The sequence below is a fragment of the Maylandia zebra genome, linkage group LG7 (genome assembly GCF_041146795.1).
Source record: "Maylandia zebra isolate NMK-2024a linkage group LG7, Mzebra_GT3a, whole genome shotgun sequence".
Taxonomy (NCBI): Eukaryota; Metazoa; Chordata; class Actinopteri; order Cichliformes; family Cichlidae; genus Maylandia; species Maylandia zebra.
The window spans coordinates 52,745,677-52,762,991 of record NC_135173.1 but is presented as its reverse complement, the minus strand read 5'-3'; the positions used below and the strand labels follow the sequence as shown (position 1 = coordinate 52,762,991).

At 38.4% G+C, this 17,315-nt stretch overlaps 1 protein-coding gene across 1 annotated transcript; it reads left to right on the top strand.

The window, feature by feature from the left end:
- Window positions 1-1,424: 1,424 nt before the first annotated feature.
- On the top strand, window positions 1,425-17,304 carry prkaa1 (protein kinase, AMP-activated, alpha 1 catalytic subunit). The gene is made up of 9 exons (XM_004549821.5): window positions 1,425-1,667; window positions 3,494-3,635; window positions 5,241-5,334; window positions 5,630-5,774; window positions 9,403-9,490; window positions 9,639-9,863; window positions 10,055-10,568; window positions 10,756-10,882; window positions 14,576-17,304. Exons 1-9 carry the CDS (start codon window positions 1,571-1,573, stop codon window positions 14,857-14,859), a joined length of 1,716 nt encoding a protein of 571 aa, XP_004549878.1. The 5' UTR covers window positions 1,425-1,570; the 3' UTR covers window positions 14,860-17,304.
- Window positions 17,305-17,315: the final 11 nt, after the last annotated feature.

Below are 17,315 nucleotides of genomic sequence, written 5' to 3'. Positions count from 1 at the left end.
ATATTTTTTAAAAAGGGCAGTGAAAGATTTTTAAGATCTTTCAGGTTCATTGTCCCATGCTTTAAACATGAGTCCTGACACTCCTTAGAACCATAATCCGTGTGGTCATGCATTACTGTCAGTGAGGAGTTTTTCTCCTCCTGACCAGTTCATTGAAATTCCCTGCATGTCTGTAAGGCTTTTTCATGCTTCAGGTCTTGACATACAGTAGGAGTGGTTCTTTACAAGGTTTATGGAGTTTTGTAGTCAGACTACACAGCAAGGTCAAACTGTCTTTTTTCCTCTCTTGCTGGATATGTTTGCATATTAAATGTAGCATAGTTTAACAAGTATTTCAAAGACTTTTTACTCCATAAAATGAATAATTACAATTGTTGTGAAATCTGGTTCCCATGAATATTGTGCACATCTTTCTGTTTCTAGACAGTTGAGTGTCCTTTCTTCTTGTAATCTACCATATTTACCTTTGAAAGGTTTCAATATTTTTAACAGTTAACAATAAGTGCAACAAATACTGCAGAGTGGGATGATGGCAAAATATATATCCACCTCATAAACAAGAGCCTAAAACCACAACTATGAACTGGATTTGCCATGTTGCAGAACTGAATAGTATAGGGGAAAGAATGGTGCATTATATATTTACTCCAACACAATCGAGCCATATTTACTGATCTTCATATGCTATGACTCATTTCAACGTGATTTTTCCAGCATGAATTATGGACCAGGAGTCATATTTCAGCAGAGTTTGCTGATTCATTCGCCACATTGAGCTTTCTGCTTCCAAACAGTGCTGTGCACTATCTACATTAAAATGTTCCTTCACTTGTACAGTGTGCCTTAAGTATAAACCCACAAAACCTGATTGTGTCACCAGGCAACAGAAATCTGTGGATACAATAACCCTGTTTAATTTGCCCTTGCTGAAGCGGCATTATTGTAATTTGGATAGTTTGGACTGGAGTGCAGCTTTTGTTTATATACTTTTTATGAAGTTAACAAGGTTTGGGAAATATATTTGAGACGATTATGAGAATGGTTTCTTATGAAACATAGTTCACTGTATTAATGTATTTCTAATGTATTTAATCCTGATGGTATTTTGTCAGTTTTTAAAATCTTTTTTATGTTGTATTTAGACAGATAAAAATAGGGCCCCAGTAAGAGAGCAGCCAGAAATCCTTTTTATATAGGCAGAAAACTGCTGACTTTATCCAGAGTTTCCATAGTATTTGATTGGGCACATCATAATTTATCAATCTCATATATTCCTAAAGCACATTTTCTCTCCTTTCACTTCCTGGCCCTGATTTAGCCTATACGGTAGAATTTCCGGCCAAAACAAGTTTACAACATGAACTTCACCCAGATTAACAATTTCGGAGTTTATTGAGAGCATTTAAATGCAACATGTTACGTCGTTGACGAGTTTGACGAATCGCACAGGAGCCGGGACGCCTCCCACCCTCAGTGTTGAGCGGAGCCGCTAGAGTGGAGAAACACATAGCGGAGTCCGGTCCATCTCTACCGCAGCTAGCTAACCCCGCAGCAAGGCCACTGCGGGAAGATGGCGACGGAAAAAGTGAAGCATGAAGGAAGAGTTAAAATTGGACATTACATTCTCGGAGACACTCTCGGAGTGGGGACGTTTGGGAAGGTTAAAGGTATGTGTAACTGTCTCAGGCGTTTGTGCATCCTGCCAGCTGCGAGACGGTGGGAGAGGGAGCTTTTAGCTTAGCTGCTAAGCTAGCATACTAGGAAAGCTAACTTGTCGCAGTGCTGGGGAGGCAACACACTTGTTGTCGCGTTATTTTCTGAACTTTTTGTGTGTGTGACAAAACGCAGGTTTTAGAGCATGTCGTTGTAGTTTCTAAGATAAAGAAGACACTGCAAGTTTTATGAAATTGGGCTGTAGCTGGTCACATAGTTTGCCATTTAGCGTCGGTTGCGTTGCGTGCTAGCGAGCGAAGCGCTTGTTGAGACATACATCGGGAAGTCAGCCCTCGTCATTGATGTTGCCGCAAGCAAGAGTACATTTTAATCGGTAAAGTACGGTTTCCTCTCTCTTGCCTTTAAACCCAACTCTGCGCTACATTTATTCACAACTTCTTTCCCCACGAGTCGTAGTTGTTGCCTGTTTCAAGCATTCAATGTTATTTCTGAAATTTCGATGGAAAGAGTTGGACAAACTCTGCTGAATCTACGCCCACTTTGTCAGTGCACAGGGCTGAACGCTTAGAAGCTTAAGTCAATATACAACTCGAGTTGTATCAACACGCAATGGACTAAAAACCTGTTTTATTTCTTAAAAGTAATCGTGTCTGTGCGTTTTGTTTACCTTACAGGCTGTTCTGTTCAGTAGAAACACTGAAACCACAATATATATCGAAATGGAGTGGAACCACCGCAAGCTGTGTGATCGGTTAATTCCCAATGAGTCACCTCCCAGCTCTCAGCTATTTGTTGATGTTGAGGGAAAAGAGCTAGAGTTGGTGCTGTGTGATTATGGTCTTGATTACTACCGACACAGCTGGTAAATCAAAACCAGCTGTTTGCTAACTCCCATGGGCAAATGCGCTGTCTTCCCACCATCCATTGAGATGCTATCTTTTTGTATCTTGTGCGGCTTTTTACCGCTTTCAGTTATGAGGACTCTGTATTTGACCTATTTGCTCATGTATTGACTGTGTATCCCCACTCATCTTTACAGATCATTTAGCATGTGCTAGGATTTTTTTCTTCTTTTTTTTTTTTAAATATAACTTTCAGCTGGAGACTTTATAAAGTAGAGATGTGGCGTTCAAAGACTCTTGAATTTACATATTTGAGAGAATGCTGAAACAGCAGATAGAAGTAAAATTTGCAAACTTGTTAGAGGTTTTGGTTAGCTTTGACTGATGTTTAGTAAGTATGTGCCCTAATGTTGCTGGAAGTTGTTTCAACATTGTGCGTGGCAAGATTTGCTTCTAGAAGGACTTTTGTTTCAGCATTAGATTTATCACACTCAGTAGGCAGCCAGTTTCAGCAAAAAACAAGAGAACTGTTTTACAGTCTTTCCATAATACCAAATGACAAAGCTATGCTTTGATATGCTTGAGTGATTGAATATGGTTGACTGAAAACAAAATACTTTTTTTCCCTTTCTTCCATTTTTTTTCTTTAATTTGAATGTTTTTATTTTTTTTATATTCTTAAAATTGTGATAGGAGGTGGTGATTTAGATCTCCCATTCCTCACACTGACTTCAGGATATTGGTCCTATTGCTGCTGTCCTTCATCCACCATGCTGCCTTCTGTTTCCAAAATAGGTTTCACCTCTAAGATTCGTAGCATGTCTGGTAACCTTTATCCTAATAGTGTAAACAACAAATTACACCTTTCCTTAAGTTGTGTGAAGATGCCTTGTTTTGCATAATACTTCACCATTCCCTATTTTATATGGCCTTGGTTGTAATAGAAATGCTCCATCCACTCTCTTTCTATCCTTCAGTGGGCCAACATGAGCTGACCAAGCATCAAGTGGCAGTGAAGATCTTGAACAGGCAGAAGATCCGCAGTTTGGACGTGGTGGGAAAGATTCGCCGGGAGATCCAGAACCTCAAGCTTTTCAGGCACCCTCACATAATTAAACTGTAAGTCCTAGATTACACCCTGCTCGCTGCTCCATAATCCCCTTGCCACCACATTAATGCCACCCACTGAGCTATTTTCAGGCCTTTATAGTGTTGTTTTAGAATGCATCCATCTAGGACAGTATCTGTCTGACTCAGTCCACTCTCTCTTCTGACCTCTCCCTATTGTGCAGTATTGACTGTTTCGTTATTCCCTCAGTTGGTCTTTCATTTTAACGTACAAAAGTGCACTGGCTTTGCCTTTGTTGTGGGTAGCTGTGTAGCTTGCTCTGCTGGTATTATTGTCAACATCTGGTAGGCTAAAACAGATAAGTGTGTCATTTCAAATGAGTAATTTTTTAACGTCATAGTCTGAGCTGACTGTGCCATAATGTTCTGGTGCTCTAAGCTAAACTTACTATTTGACAGTTGTCAGGGGACTTCCTGTTTGGTAAGGGAATGTTCACAGACTTGAGGCCACAGTTACAGGGTCATTAAACTGACTGGGGGGGGGGGGTATAATTGCCTGAAATACCCGTTCCATGTTAAAAAATGTAAGCTATGTCTGTGTGTCTACGCATGAGAGACTGATTCCATCTTTGGCAGGGTGCACAGACCACTGGGGCAAAGTACATAACATTGTCTGTCTAGCGGGGATAACAGATCGAGTAATGTAACATAATACTGCTTCATTTTTATTGATGGGATGTTTTCTGCAATTGCAACACATCAGATTCACAGTTAGTGAACATCTCTAACATCTGCTGAGCTACAAACTGCATGGCAGACATTATTGCCTTTGGTTTTATCCAGCATGGTAGTGCGTATGTTGTGTGTGTATTGGATTTACAAAAGCTCTGAATGTTTTCTTAAAATATCTTAACACTGTCACATTGTCAATGCATTTTTTGTTGTTGTTGTTGTCTGTATTTAAAACTTGTAAAATCTGAGCTTTAGAGGCTGCACACAATGTGGTTTCTGGGACTTGCTATCAAGAATTTCTCCTGGTTTGATTCTACAGCTTGATAATGCTTATGTAAAACAGCAACAGATGTGGCTTATGTGCAAAGAGAGCTACACAGCATTTTAGTACAAATAGATGCAGGTATGATGAATGCCACTAATGGACTGCAAGTATGCAGTGGAGTCTAACTCATAGCTCAGTCTGTTGTCTGTCTGGCAGCAGAAACATAAAAATGCTCAATTGTTTTTGTATTATATTATAATATTCAACATTTGCACAAAGTGCTGCTCTCATACACTTTTTTTTCCAATACTGAGCACACCAATTTTCTTCCATGGCAACTAAGTTTCTTCCTGTTTGTGAGGAATTGTTTTTCTTTGTTACAGGAAACCAAAAATTAGATGTGTTAACAATCTCCTGTGGGTTGAACTGAGCTGCTGGTTGATTAAATTACTTTGTTAAAATTAATCATAAATGGGCTAAAATAGACCATTGGCAAAGTAACATGAAAACTAAAAATTTGAGTCAGCTGTCCAAAACTAAGCACATATTCCGATTATTCTTTGTAATAATTATTAAATGGTAACAGACATGTCTAAATGTTTTCTTGTATAATACCTTCCAACTCCTAATAACCCACATGACTTGTGTTTTGACTGTAGGTATCAGGTTATCAGCACCCCTACAGATATCTTCATGGTGATGGAGTATGTCTCAGGGGGAGAGCTCTTTGACTACATCTGCAAAAATGGAAAGGTACTTTAGGACTGGAAACTTGTATATTGATTCCAAACTTCTTTAACCCTTTCCATCATTTCATATTGCACAGATGTTGTGTAGTTTATCATTAGTGAGATAAAGATAACGCAGATAAGTATCATACACTTGTCATCATCAGACTACAGTGGAGATAAAGTAATCTTTGAACTTTGTAAACTGTGAAGGCTGAAAAAGATATTCAAAACACAACATGAGGTGCTGCTTAGTCATCAGTGATGTACTGACTGAGGAAGGAAAGATCACACCTAATGAATAATTTCTGCTTTGACAGTTGGATGAAAAGGAGAGTCGACGACTGTTCCAGCAGATCATTTCAGCAGTAGACTACTGCCACAGACACATGGTGGTACATCGAGACCTTAAGCCAGAAAATGTGCTGCTTGATGCGCATATGAATGCTAAGATTGCAGACTTTGGTGAGTAGTTCTTGGACTTGAATCGAGAAGTCTCAGCAGGAACCACTGTTTTAGTTTGTTAATTATACACACATTAGTAATAGTAATTAGGGCTGTTCGATATAAGAATATATATCGGATGACGATATAAAAACGGCTATCGTTTAATTTTACGCTATCGTTTGTTTCGTGGTGTCGCAAAATAAACTGTTTACGGCAATATTTTTTTCATCGTTTTGATGGTCACTGTAGTGGCTATATTAATTTCTTAAAGTTCTCTCTTTCTCTTATATTCAATATAACTACACTACGGACGGACAAGCGCCTGTATTTATGCGTTGTCTTTAGCAACAATGACGGTAAAACCACAAACTTTTCACAATAAAGCTCAAGATCCTGTTGAGACTTTTCAAAATAAACTGAATCACGTGAAAGAGTATGCAGAGTATTTTCGGATGAGAAGCAAAAAAGAGCCGTCAGTAGAGCAGGGCGATATGACCAAAAATATTTATCACGATATACATTTGAAAATTTGCAATAACGATATAACTGACGATATAATTGACACCAGACAAAATACTTTACAACTCCTCAACTTTATTAGTGCAAAAAACCCCCAAAAAACATCAATGTATTTTCTCTTAAACAAGCAGCTGTTTTTTGTTTTTTTTTTTTAAATGCGCATTAAAGTTATATAAAAATTTAACAGTGCAAATGCAAATTCCTTTCTGACAGTTTAACCAAAAGGCATTTCCAGTGGAAACTGGCCGGCATAACCGTATATAATATCCACAAAACTAAAAAAAGAGGTTATACACCACAGTACGGTAATATTATGTTGAAGCACAGTACGTATCACTCCGCGAGGCTCCTGCCTACGATAGCCATAATGCTCCAACAATCCATCAAGCGGTGCGGCTTCGTAGCTTAGCAAAGTTGTACTAAAGCATTTGACAGATTTTTCCAGCACAGTCTACCAAATAAAATCGTTTTGAGGTCAGTAAACACAACCAGAATTCATACATAAGGCACACGGGATTATAAGGGGCACTGTCGATTTTCAGAAAAATCAAAGGATTGATTTTAAGTGTGCCGTATTTTCCAAAACAACATGGTAATAACGACGGCCCGCTAGCATGCGCTACCAAAAATAGTCCTTTGTTGTGTATCTGACGGACGAAAGCTAAACCAGTTCCACACCACTGAAGTTGCAGCATTTTTACAAACCAGTTCTGGTTCATCTATTTCATTTAACGATCCGCTTTCGCTCTTCTCATTCTGCGTCGCCGCTATGTGCGTATGTAAACAAAGGCACTGCGCATGTGCGTTTTACCCATATTCTATCGCGATATTTCATTTTCCTATCGTTGCCCAACATTACACCGGTATTATCGTGAACGGTATGATATAGCCCAGCTCTAGCCGTCAGATGCTAAAAAGTAAACCTTAGACTCAAACGTTAGAACAGGCTTTTCCCTGCACCACGCCGTGTAATAAATACTCACAAAGAAAACAGCAGCCGTTACAACTTATGTCTAAAAAATGTATCGTTTCATGCATTGGTTAAAACACTCGACTCCAGCTACATGACGCTCAGTTGGAAACACTTCACGCAAGTCGAGCTGCCCAAGATTCACAGAATTTACAAAAAGAATTTACATTTTTGTGATTTTTATATCGTTTCGGACGATAGATGTCTTATATCGGGATATGAGATTTTGTGTCATATCGCACAGCCCTAATAGTAATGATAATGTTTAGAGCACTTTCATAAAAAGTCCTTTCCAAAGCCAAGAATAAACAAAGCTAAAAGCAAACACAGTAATAAATAATTAAAACACCATAATCCATAACTGAAGCATAAATAAACAAAAAGACAATAATACCCCAAGAACTACATACAATAGAAAACAGGTGTCAGTTGAACTTGACAGTCTAATGTCAGACAGAAGGCTTTTCCATAATGTTAGGGCATGATATAAAAATATGTTGTTTTCTTAACCTTTGGGACCTTCAGGACACCACTCCCCTGAGAGTGTAGGGGACCTATAGGTACATATGGTCTCACGAGATCACTCGGGTAGCTTGGTGCTCTGCTAGTTAATATTTTATAAGACTGCAGCAGTACAAAATCCATGGTGCTGCAATATGAACCAACTGCAGACCTCTAAAGATTTTCTTGGGCAAACCTCACAGTAAAGCATTGCTATGATGCAAGATGTCACAAAGACATGAACTAGAACCTTGGCGTCCTTGAGCGCCATCATATGTCTGATTGTAGCCATTTTTCTCACCAAATTAAAAGGCAAATTAAAGGCTCTGATCAAAAAACAACAAGATTCTTACCAAATCCTCAGTGGATCACACAGTCATCAAAACACAAAGACAACTGGTCATACTTATGACTCACTCTTGCCATTCCAGTCACTGACATCTCAGTTTTAGCTGAGTTTAACCCACTGGTGCTGCATATTATTGAAAATAAAAGTGGGCCAGGGACTGACCCTTGTAATCAGATCAATCAGATCAGAAACTTTATTGTCATTATCACAGGTACAATGAAATTAAGAATGTTCCCCGATCATTGCATGTAGACTTCATACTTAATAGTGCACGACACAGAAAATAATTTAAAGCATATATTGAGATCTTTCTGGAAAGTATGGTCTCAACTGTTGACACACCTGAGATGACATAGTGTTTCATAAACCTGTTCTTAAGTATTTTGTGGTCCACTGTTTCAACCACAGCGCTAAGGTCTAATAACAAGAGAACAGAGATTGAGTCAGTCCAACACAAGTAACAGATCATTTACCACCGTTAAAAATGCCGATTCTGTAGAGTCGTTAACTTGAAAGGCAGACAAATCATATATTAACTAGTATTTCACAACTTGATTACAAGTTACTTTCTCAAAAGATTTTTACAAAACCTCCAGATTTGAAACAGAATTTCAAAAAATTGTCCTCCAAATCTGACTACATTTGGTATTTTGATGGGTTTTTAGTGTGAGCTTTTACCACATAGGTTCATAATCCATGAGCAGATTCCAGGGTTGTTTAGTGCGAGCATGAAAACGCATTCTAATAACAGTTTGTTATTTCAACGATCAATCATTTCTGGCAGTAGTGTGCCAGAAACATAAAATATGTTTCAGAAAATCCTTCATACATTCCTTAAATTTGGCTAAGCAAATATACAGAACTACATTCAAGACTTTGATAATATTAAACTATTCTAGTGTGCATTGGTTGTTGTTTAACCTGCAGTTATTCCAAATTATTTTGAATCTTTAGTAAAGTATTTTTGTCACTCTTCTGTTAATTCATGAATCATGTTCACCATTGCTACCAGTGAAAAAGACATTGTCTCCTTGCTGAGAGGATGAACTGCAGTAAGTGGAGAATCTTAAAAAAATGGTACAGCTAATTATAAAGCAGCTTTTTTGGGGGGCCGACAGAAAACAAAACATTACTGCTTTAGTATTTTTCACGTTAGTTATATACTTAATAAAGCACTTTAAGCTAAAACCAAACTAGAATAGTTTGAAACTGCATTAAAAACATTAAATGTTTATGTGAGGTAAATAATTGAAGTTGTTGTGTTTTGAAAAGTGTGCATATTATATAATAGTTAAAATCTTTTGCAGGTTTGTCAAACATGATGTCAGATGGAGAGTTCCTCAGAACAAGTTGTGGTTCTCCAAACTATGCTGCTCCTGAGGTCATCTCAGGAAGGTAATGGCTTATTTTAAATTCTGTTTGGTTTTTTCTTTTCTTCTAATGATACTTTACTTACATTTCGAAGTGAGACAGAAAACACAACTCAAAAACACAGCCTAGTTAAAAATAGATTTTGTGATTCTTTCTTTTTACGCCTCCTCAGGTTATATGCTGGACCAGAGGTGGATATTTGGAGTAGTGGGGTGATTCTCTACGCCTTGTTGTGTGGAACACTTCCCTTTGATGATGATCATGTGCCAACACTTTTTAAGAAGATCTGTGATGGGATCTTCTTCACCCCACAGTATCTGAACCCTGCAGTAATAAGCTTACTGAAACACATGTTGCAGGTGGACCCGATGAAAAGAGCCACCATCAAAGAGATCCGGTAAGCCTGGCGGAGTATTTACAAAGTCAAAAATCCTATAGGCTTTGTTTTGTTTTTGTTTGTTTTTGGTTGTCTAGATTGTAAATCACATTATTTCATGATGGCAAGGGACTGTCTGCGTAGAAAATTAGTTCTGTTGGTGCTGTTTTCATTCATGATCTTTTGACTACCAAAATGATTCTTCGCCACAGAGAGGACGAGTGGTTCAAAAAAGATCTGCCAAAGTACTTGTTCCCTGAGGACCCCTCCTACAGCAACAACATGATCGATGACGAGGCCCTGAAGGAGGTTTGCGAGAAGTTTGAGTGCACAGAGGAGGAGGTCCTTGCCTGCATATACAGTCGCAACCATCAGGATCCATTGGCTGTTGCCTACCATCTCATCATTGACAATCGTCGCATCATGAGCGAAGCCAAGGATTTCTACTTGGCATCTAGCCCTCCTGACTCTTTTCTAGATGACCAACACCTGACTTCATCAGGTGCAGCGATAGTGAAGCCTCACCCTGAGCGTGTACCTTTTCTCGTGGCGGAGACTCCTCCCAGGAGTATCCGTCACACACTGGATGAACTGAACCCTCAGAAGTCCAAGCACCAGGGTGTTAGGAGAGCCAAGTGGCACCTGGGTATACGCAGTCAAAGTAGACCAAATGATATCATGACCGAGGTGTGCCGTGCAATGAAACAGCTGGACTATGAGTGGAAGGTAAGGAAGAAGAGGGACAAGATATAGGAGGAAAGGCTTAATATTTACAATTTAAAAAAAAATGTAGTAAAATGTAATCTCACAGTTAGTTATTGAAGTTGGATTGTATTAAAAGTTTAATAAGCTCCAGGTGTACTTTTTAAAGCATCACAAAGACACATTATCCTTCCTTTCAATAATTTTCTAGGTTGTGAATCCATACTATCTGCGTGTGAGAAGGAAGAATCCTGTTACTGGGATGCTTGCCAAGATGAGCCTTCAACTGTACACAGTGGACAGCAGAACCTACCTCCTTGACTTCCGTAGCATAGATGGTAAGTTTCACCTTCACTAGTCTGTAGCAGTAGGTGAGGAAACAGTCTGCATTTAGATCACCACTCATTTGCATAAGCACCCGGCAGGATACACTGATAAGGTTACATAGCTAACCTGTGTATGGCTCAAATATTAGAGAATAAAACACATGAAAGATCATACACGAGGCCGTTATTTGTGATGATTCAAAGTGCACCATTAAATCTGTGTCATAGCCTGACCCGCACATTCCCAGAAATGTAACTACATATGACGCAGATGTCAATATCTGTTTATTGATTAGCACATGGATTATACCACAGGGAAACAAGATGTAATAGAATGTAATTACATGCTGTGCAGAGGCTAATATTCTGCCAGTGTAGATGCCTTTGTCTCATTTTATTACCTCTGGCGATACGTGCATAAACTCAAGGTCAGTTGTGAATTCCCCTTATCTTCCTGTGTTTCAATAAAAGTAACTGTTGTTCGAGATTTATTAGTTCCATGAACTGCTCGGTTTCAATTATGATGGCAGACACACCAGCAATGTTCCCTCTAATTTTTCACGTGTCTGAGCGAACACACAAACTCCCTGAGCGATCCCTTGGACCACTGTGAGCGACAGCAGATGTGTTTTTTTTTTTTTTTTTTTTTTTTTTTTTTTTTTTTTTTATATAAAGCTCTGACTTATGAGTATGAATCTGTGGTCTGGGAGAGAGTCCTGTAACTCTCTGCCTGCAAAATATAGTATATAATGACCAATGTTGGGCAATTAATTATATAGTTCTTCAAAAAAATGACTGAGTTATGCAAACAACGTTTTTTGTAGCTTTTTTTTTTTTTTTTTTTTTTAATGCAGCCAAGGCGTTTTTTTAAAAGAAACATTTCAAACTATTGACAGAACAATCAGCTGTTCTGCATCAAATCTGATGCCACACAAATTATTTGTGCCACTCGAAAAAATAATTTCTGTCCACTATGAGATAAAGGAGAACAACAGCCTGATACCTGCAGAGACCTTGCCAGCAGTGCGCAATTGCGCACGTGCGCAGCTTAGAGCGAACATTGCACACCAGCATACAAATGCAAACAAGGACAGGTGGGGATTCAACACAGTACTGTGCAAAATGAGGAAATTGTGTTAAAGGGCAGTAATAACACATCAGTGTTTGGGCATTATTTGACTCATGAAGCTCAATGGCAGCAGTACAGCATGTGTTGTAATTTACCGATGGATCAAGTTTTGATTGCTTGTATTGTAATATATTTAATTTTTAAAACTAGTCTCATACAACTTACACTCAGTTTTGCAACATTTGACCAGTTAACCTAGATCTTCAGGTAAGCCCTTTACTCAGTTCTCTGTATCTTTGGTGTTTATCTGGATTTTGTCCTCTAGTATGCTGCCTCAGTGTGGAATTTATAAATGATTAACTCATGGATGATGGTTTGGGAAGTCTGTGTAGGTGTTTGGCATTACCTCAAAGGAAAACATGAGATTGAAGAGCTGTTGTGTGCTTCTGATACATCACAGGCTTTCCATTTAAAGTATGTGAAGCTTTGGCTTTGGGCTACAGCAAAGTCCATCATTAAGCTTGTGTTTATCTGAACTTATACCTGATGACTCAGAAATATAGAAAATATTATGCTGATTGTTAACATTTGTCTATAACTACACATAATTAATCGCATGGATTTATAGCTTAGCTTAATTTAGGTTTTAAACTATTTGCGTGATAGTTTAGCAGCATTTCTTAAATTAATCATTTACCTGCAGTAATATTTGTTGCAGGTCTTAACAAAATTATCTGGGAACTAAGTTTGAGAGACTGCAAACATATTAATACATATTAAATGGTTTGATCAAGCAAGATTCGGCATTGTTAAATGTCCATCTGGTGGACAACATGGAGGACTATGAGAGAAGTTGTAAAAAGTATAAGCCATCAGCAGCTGTATCAGTGCAACAGTCCTGCCTCCTGTTGGGAACCTGGGTGCTAATGCTGTTAGCAAGTTCATAATAGGACTGCTGTAGCAGCAGCAGTTCAGGCACAACCAAATTGGGCACAAATCGGGCACCAGATCAGGAAAGTTGGATGCATCCTCTGACACTGCATGGGAAGGAAAGGGATGTGTGAATGTGGATTACAAGAAAGATTTTCACCTATATATACAGCACTTGCCTCATTTCTTTATATTTTGCTTCCAAGCAGCGAGAGCTTTTTTGTGTAAGGGGTCTTGAGCAATAGTTCTCCAGGATTTCTGAGGGTTTTTCTTTGGACATTGGCTACTTTTTTACTCATTTGAAGTCCAATCCCTCTGTCTTAGGCTACGTCCACACGTACACGGGTATTTTTGAAAACTGAGATTTACCGTTTTCGTTTTCAAAAATAATCCAGTCCACACATAAAGGCAGAAATGAAGGAAAACGCTGCTATGAACATGCCAAAGCAGCAGGTGGCGCTAGATTCCTAACCGTGCAGAAATGTTGGCCAATCAGAAGTCTAGAAGCCTCGTGGGGAAAAGTAAACAAAGCTGGGGCATAGAAGCAGAACAGAGTCGTATGTGTGGAGGGACAGTAACTGTGTGTATATGTAAGCATTTAAACACTGCAGAGAGTACAATTAACAGTATTGTAGAAATTCATTTCACCGAAACAATAACGTGGCGCAAAAATATCCACCCTGGCCGGAGTTTTTAAAAATCTCAGTTTTCAGTGACCAAAAACGCCGTTTACGTGTGGACGAAAGGTGCAAACGCATAGAAAAATCTGCGTTTTCAAAAATACGTGTGGACGTAGCCTTAACATTTTGTTTGTTAAGCCATTTAACACTAACCTGTGACTCATTCAATCACAGAAAAGGGACCGAGCTCAAGAGATAAACAAATAGTTCCAGCTATTTTTCCTGGCAAATTATAAAGAAATGAGGGCTGGCTCAAGACCTTGACTGTTTGACACCTCCTGTCACTGCAAGTGTGTGTCTAACACCCCAGATTATAATAATTTGACCAAGCAAAGTGGACATTGGGACTGCAGTAATCTCATAAATATATCACGGTCAGCAGTATTTTGATCGAGAAAATTAAAATACAGTTGTATGCAGTCTGTTTCCAGCATTAAAACTGGTACTAACAAAATGCATAACCACATTCATAGGAGGCAGGTCATGCACCGGCAAATATAGCTGCATTTAGAATATGTTCATTTTAGAAAGCCGAATAGCTTATATTAAAATTTGTTTACTGGTCAACCCCTCATGAACCAAAGGCTTTTTATCTCAGTAAATGGTGGCTAAGAAGAAGTCAGTGAACAGAGATGTATGTGGGTGTTAGAGCCATGGACTGTGTAGCCACAGCTGCTTTGAGAGGAAATGGTGAACGCTGCTTTGGCTTGTGCATATTTCATGAACTGAACCCAAAATTGTTCAAACTCTGGGTGTCAGGATGATCTGGGTGTCCGCAGTGCAATATCTATATTACAGTTTATTAGGTTAAAAGGAAGAAAATAATCTTTATTTTTGACTACAAAAATCTTACACTTTATCCCTAACCTAAACAATCGACTAAGTATAAACTAGTGATTAATTTCACTGTTTACAGCAGTGTCTCTGTGGCAGGAATTGAATTGAGTATTTTCCAAGACTTGTAGATACCCTAGTGATACCCATTGAACTTCTTGTGTTTGAAAATCAGTTTGTCTTATTGTTCAGATGATATGTTGGAGACAAAATCTGGAAGTGCTACCCCTCTGCGCTCTGGCTCTGTGGGCAACTACCGGACCGCTATTAAGAACGATGTAGATGGAGCAGAACTTCCAGGTACACCTAGTACCGTGCACCCCACCAAGACTGGAGAAGGCTCTTTGACGTCATCGTTGACCTCATCCATCGATTCCACAGGAGGCGGGGACAATGCATCTGTCCCTCGACCAGGAAGCCACACCATCGAGTTCTTTGAGATGTGTGCAAATCTTATTAAACTACTTGCACGATAGCTCGCAAAACAATCGCTAGCCTTTTTCTCCCTCTGAGTGTCTTTATAGCAATAAGCATGCAACTGAATCGTGGCTCAGTTCATCCCGGCTGAGGATGAAGTGATTGTTCCATGGCACTGATGCAGGTTGGTGTTCCCTAAGCTGAAGGGATGTATACTGAGCTGACTGGGGATGCAAAGGGTTACTGGGGGAAAGACAAATGACTAGCTGATTAATTAGCTAGGACAGAACATTTAGGAACGAGGGTTTTACAATTTCCTGAACAACTTAATAGCAAGCGTCTACATCCAAACTACACATATGCGCAAGTGATTACACTGAATTTTCTGTACTGTAGTCAGGTGAGCACTGCTTTTCAGTACAGAGAGCAAAATCACATTCTTACCTGTACAAAAGGAAGCCACACATGGAGGTTGGGGGTTTGGGTGGCAGTCACGGGATGCAGGAAGCACTTTTGCACAAGTTTCTTTTATTTCCTGCTGCTGTTGTTTTTTTTGTTTTGTTTTTTTGGGGGTTTTTTTTTTGGTTCTTTTCAGTAGGGATCTGAGAATTGGTGCACATGTTCCGAAGCGTTATATATAACTAGGGTGGGCAAACCCATCACATTCATTGGAGTCTGAAGAAGTTCTGTGACTCCTGTATTTCTGTCTTGCGTCAGGGACTAAAGAATGCGTTCATCAAATTTATGTTGGGTTATTATTATTATTATTTTTTAATTCTTTTTAAGAAATTGTCAGACTAAATTTCATGGTTTTGTCCTGTTGTAAAAATGTGTTTTTGAATTTGTCTGTCGCCACCTTTTTATATATAAAGACGTAAACATATTTATCAGTGCATTAAGTAGGTGGAGTGTTGGTTGTAAAGGAAATTGATTTTTTCTTTCTTTCTTTCTTTCTTTCTTGCAATAAGATCTATTGCTGGATGATATATATATATATATATATCTTTTTTTTTTTTTTTTTTTTTTTTTTTTTTTTTTTTACAGTCTGGCTTGTAATCATAATGAATTTTATTTCATTCAATCAGTTATTCTGATACACGATTGTCTTTGTATTTAACTTTAGACAGCTTTTTCCCACGACAGTCAAAATCTAGAACTATAACTTTCCATGTCGCATTAGAATGACAAGTTGATTTTTACTTATTTTCTCTTATTTCTTTAGTGTTTTTGTTTTAGATTAATGAATACGATTTCAGTATGATTACTAAGTGAAATGCCTTTTGCCTACATTTGTTTTGTAAATGCCATCACACATGAATAGGCCTCAGGGCTCAGTGAGTAGTAGCAATTACATGCAGCGCGTGGACAATGTCTGTTGGTAAGTGAATACATCCACAATGTCATTTTTGGACATGTTTTAATTTCCTGTACATTCCCTTGAAGTTTGACCTTGTTAAAGGTTTTATGTTTTTAAACCTGAAACAGACTTATGAGCTTTGAATGACATAGATCGGGGAGGTAGATCGCACTTCTGGTAACTTGCAGGCTCACAAAGTAGAGTTGGATATGTCTTTGATTATAAGTGTGATGTATCTCATTATCCATTGCCTCTCCGTGGTCTTAAAGTTTTAAGTTATGCCTGTTTGGCTGCCTTATCATTATCAGTACTGTTTATCAGTTTTATGTCAGTAAAAGTTGGAAATTGTGCCGGTCAGAATTCTTGGTGCTGTTTTTGCGGTTTTGAGGATTAAAATAATCTAATTACACTTTCTTTATGGTTGGTTTATTCATTTTTCTAGGTGCTTTGCATTACCAAAAAGGGAAAAAATTCTAACTGCAAAAACCTAAAAGATCTGATTGTCATCTTTTTATAGACATCAGTAACTACTGCCATCTTTAAAACGATGTCAACAGGATCAAGTTAAATCAAACTTTTAAGATAATTTGGGGGTGGTTCTTATTTGAATTAAAGTATTTGTATGCCCTTGCTGTAAAGTCAGAATCTTATTATCTGACATGTTTATTAGCAAATGTCAGCAATCTGAACTATCTGTTGTATGAGCATTTTACTTTTCAGAGATAATTCAGGAGTGACGATAATTGTGACCAACTTGCATCTTTTGTTCATATCCACATTTGACCTTCATGTCTCACAGACAAAATATATGGATCATGGTAAAGGCACAAACACTATGGTGGGGTTTTGTTTTTGTTTTGTTTTTTTGGGGGGGAGGAGTTGCAACCTCTGGTTATAAACTGCTTTTCATGGCTTGCTTGATACATTTTGAAAGAATGTGTGCAAAAAAGTTTTCTTTTCTTTTTGCCTCTGATGGAGTATTGTCCTAGTGGTCTGAGTTCAGCATCCGCTTCATCTGCTTCAAAGAATAATTGTTCTGTTTTTGTTTGGTGTGTAAGGGGACCCAACCAGACTGATCAGTGTAAATCTGAATGGACAGTATTGAATCATTTATATACACAACTGCATAATAAACTGCTAAAATGCACATTTATGTTT

Excerpts from the sequence above, each read along its gene's own strand:
- prkaa1 (XM_004549821.5), top strand. The coding sequence starts at position 1,571 with ATGGCGACGGAAAAAGTGAAGCATGAAGGAAGAGTTAAAATTGGACAT. Across the intron at positions 1,668-3,493 it reads GACGTTTGGGAAGGTTAAAG|TGGGCCAACATGAGCTGACC; the intron begins GTATGTGTAACT and ends TCTATCCTTCAG. Across the intron at positions 10,883-14,575 it reads TGACTTCCGTAGCATAGATG|ATGATATGTTGGAGACAAAA; the intron begins GTAAGTTTCACC and ends CTTATTGTTCAG.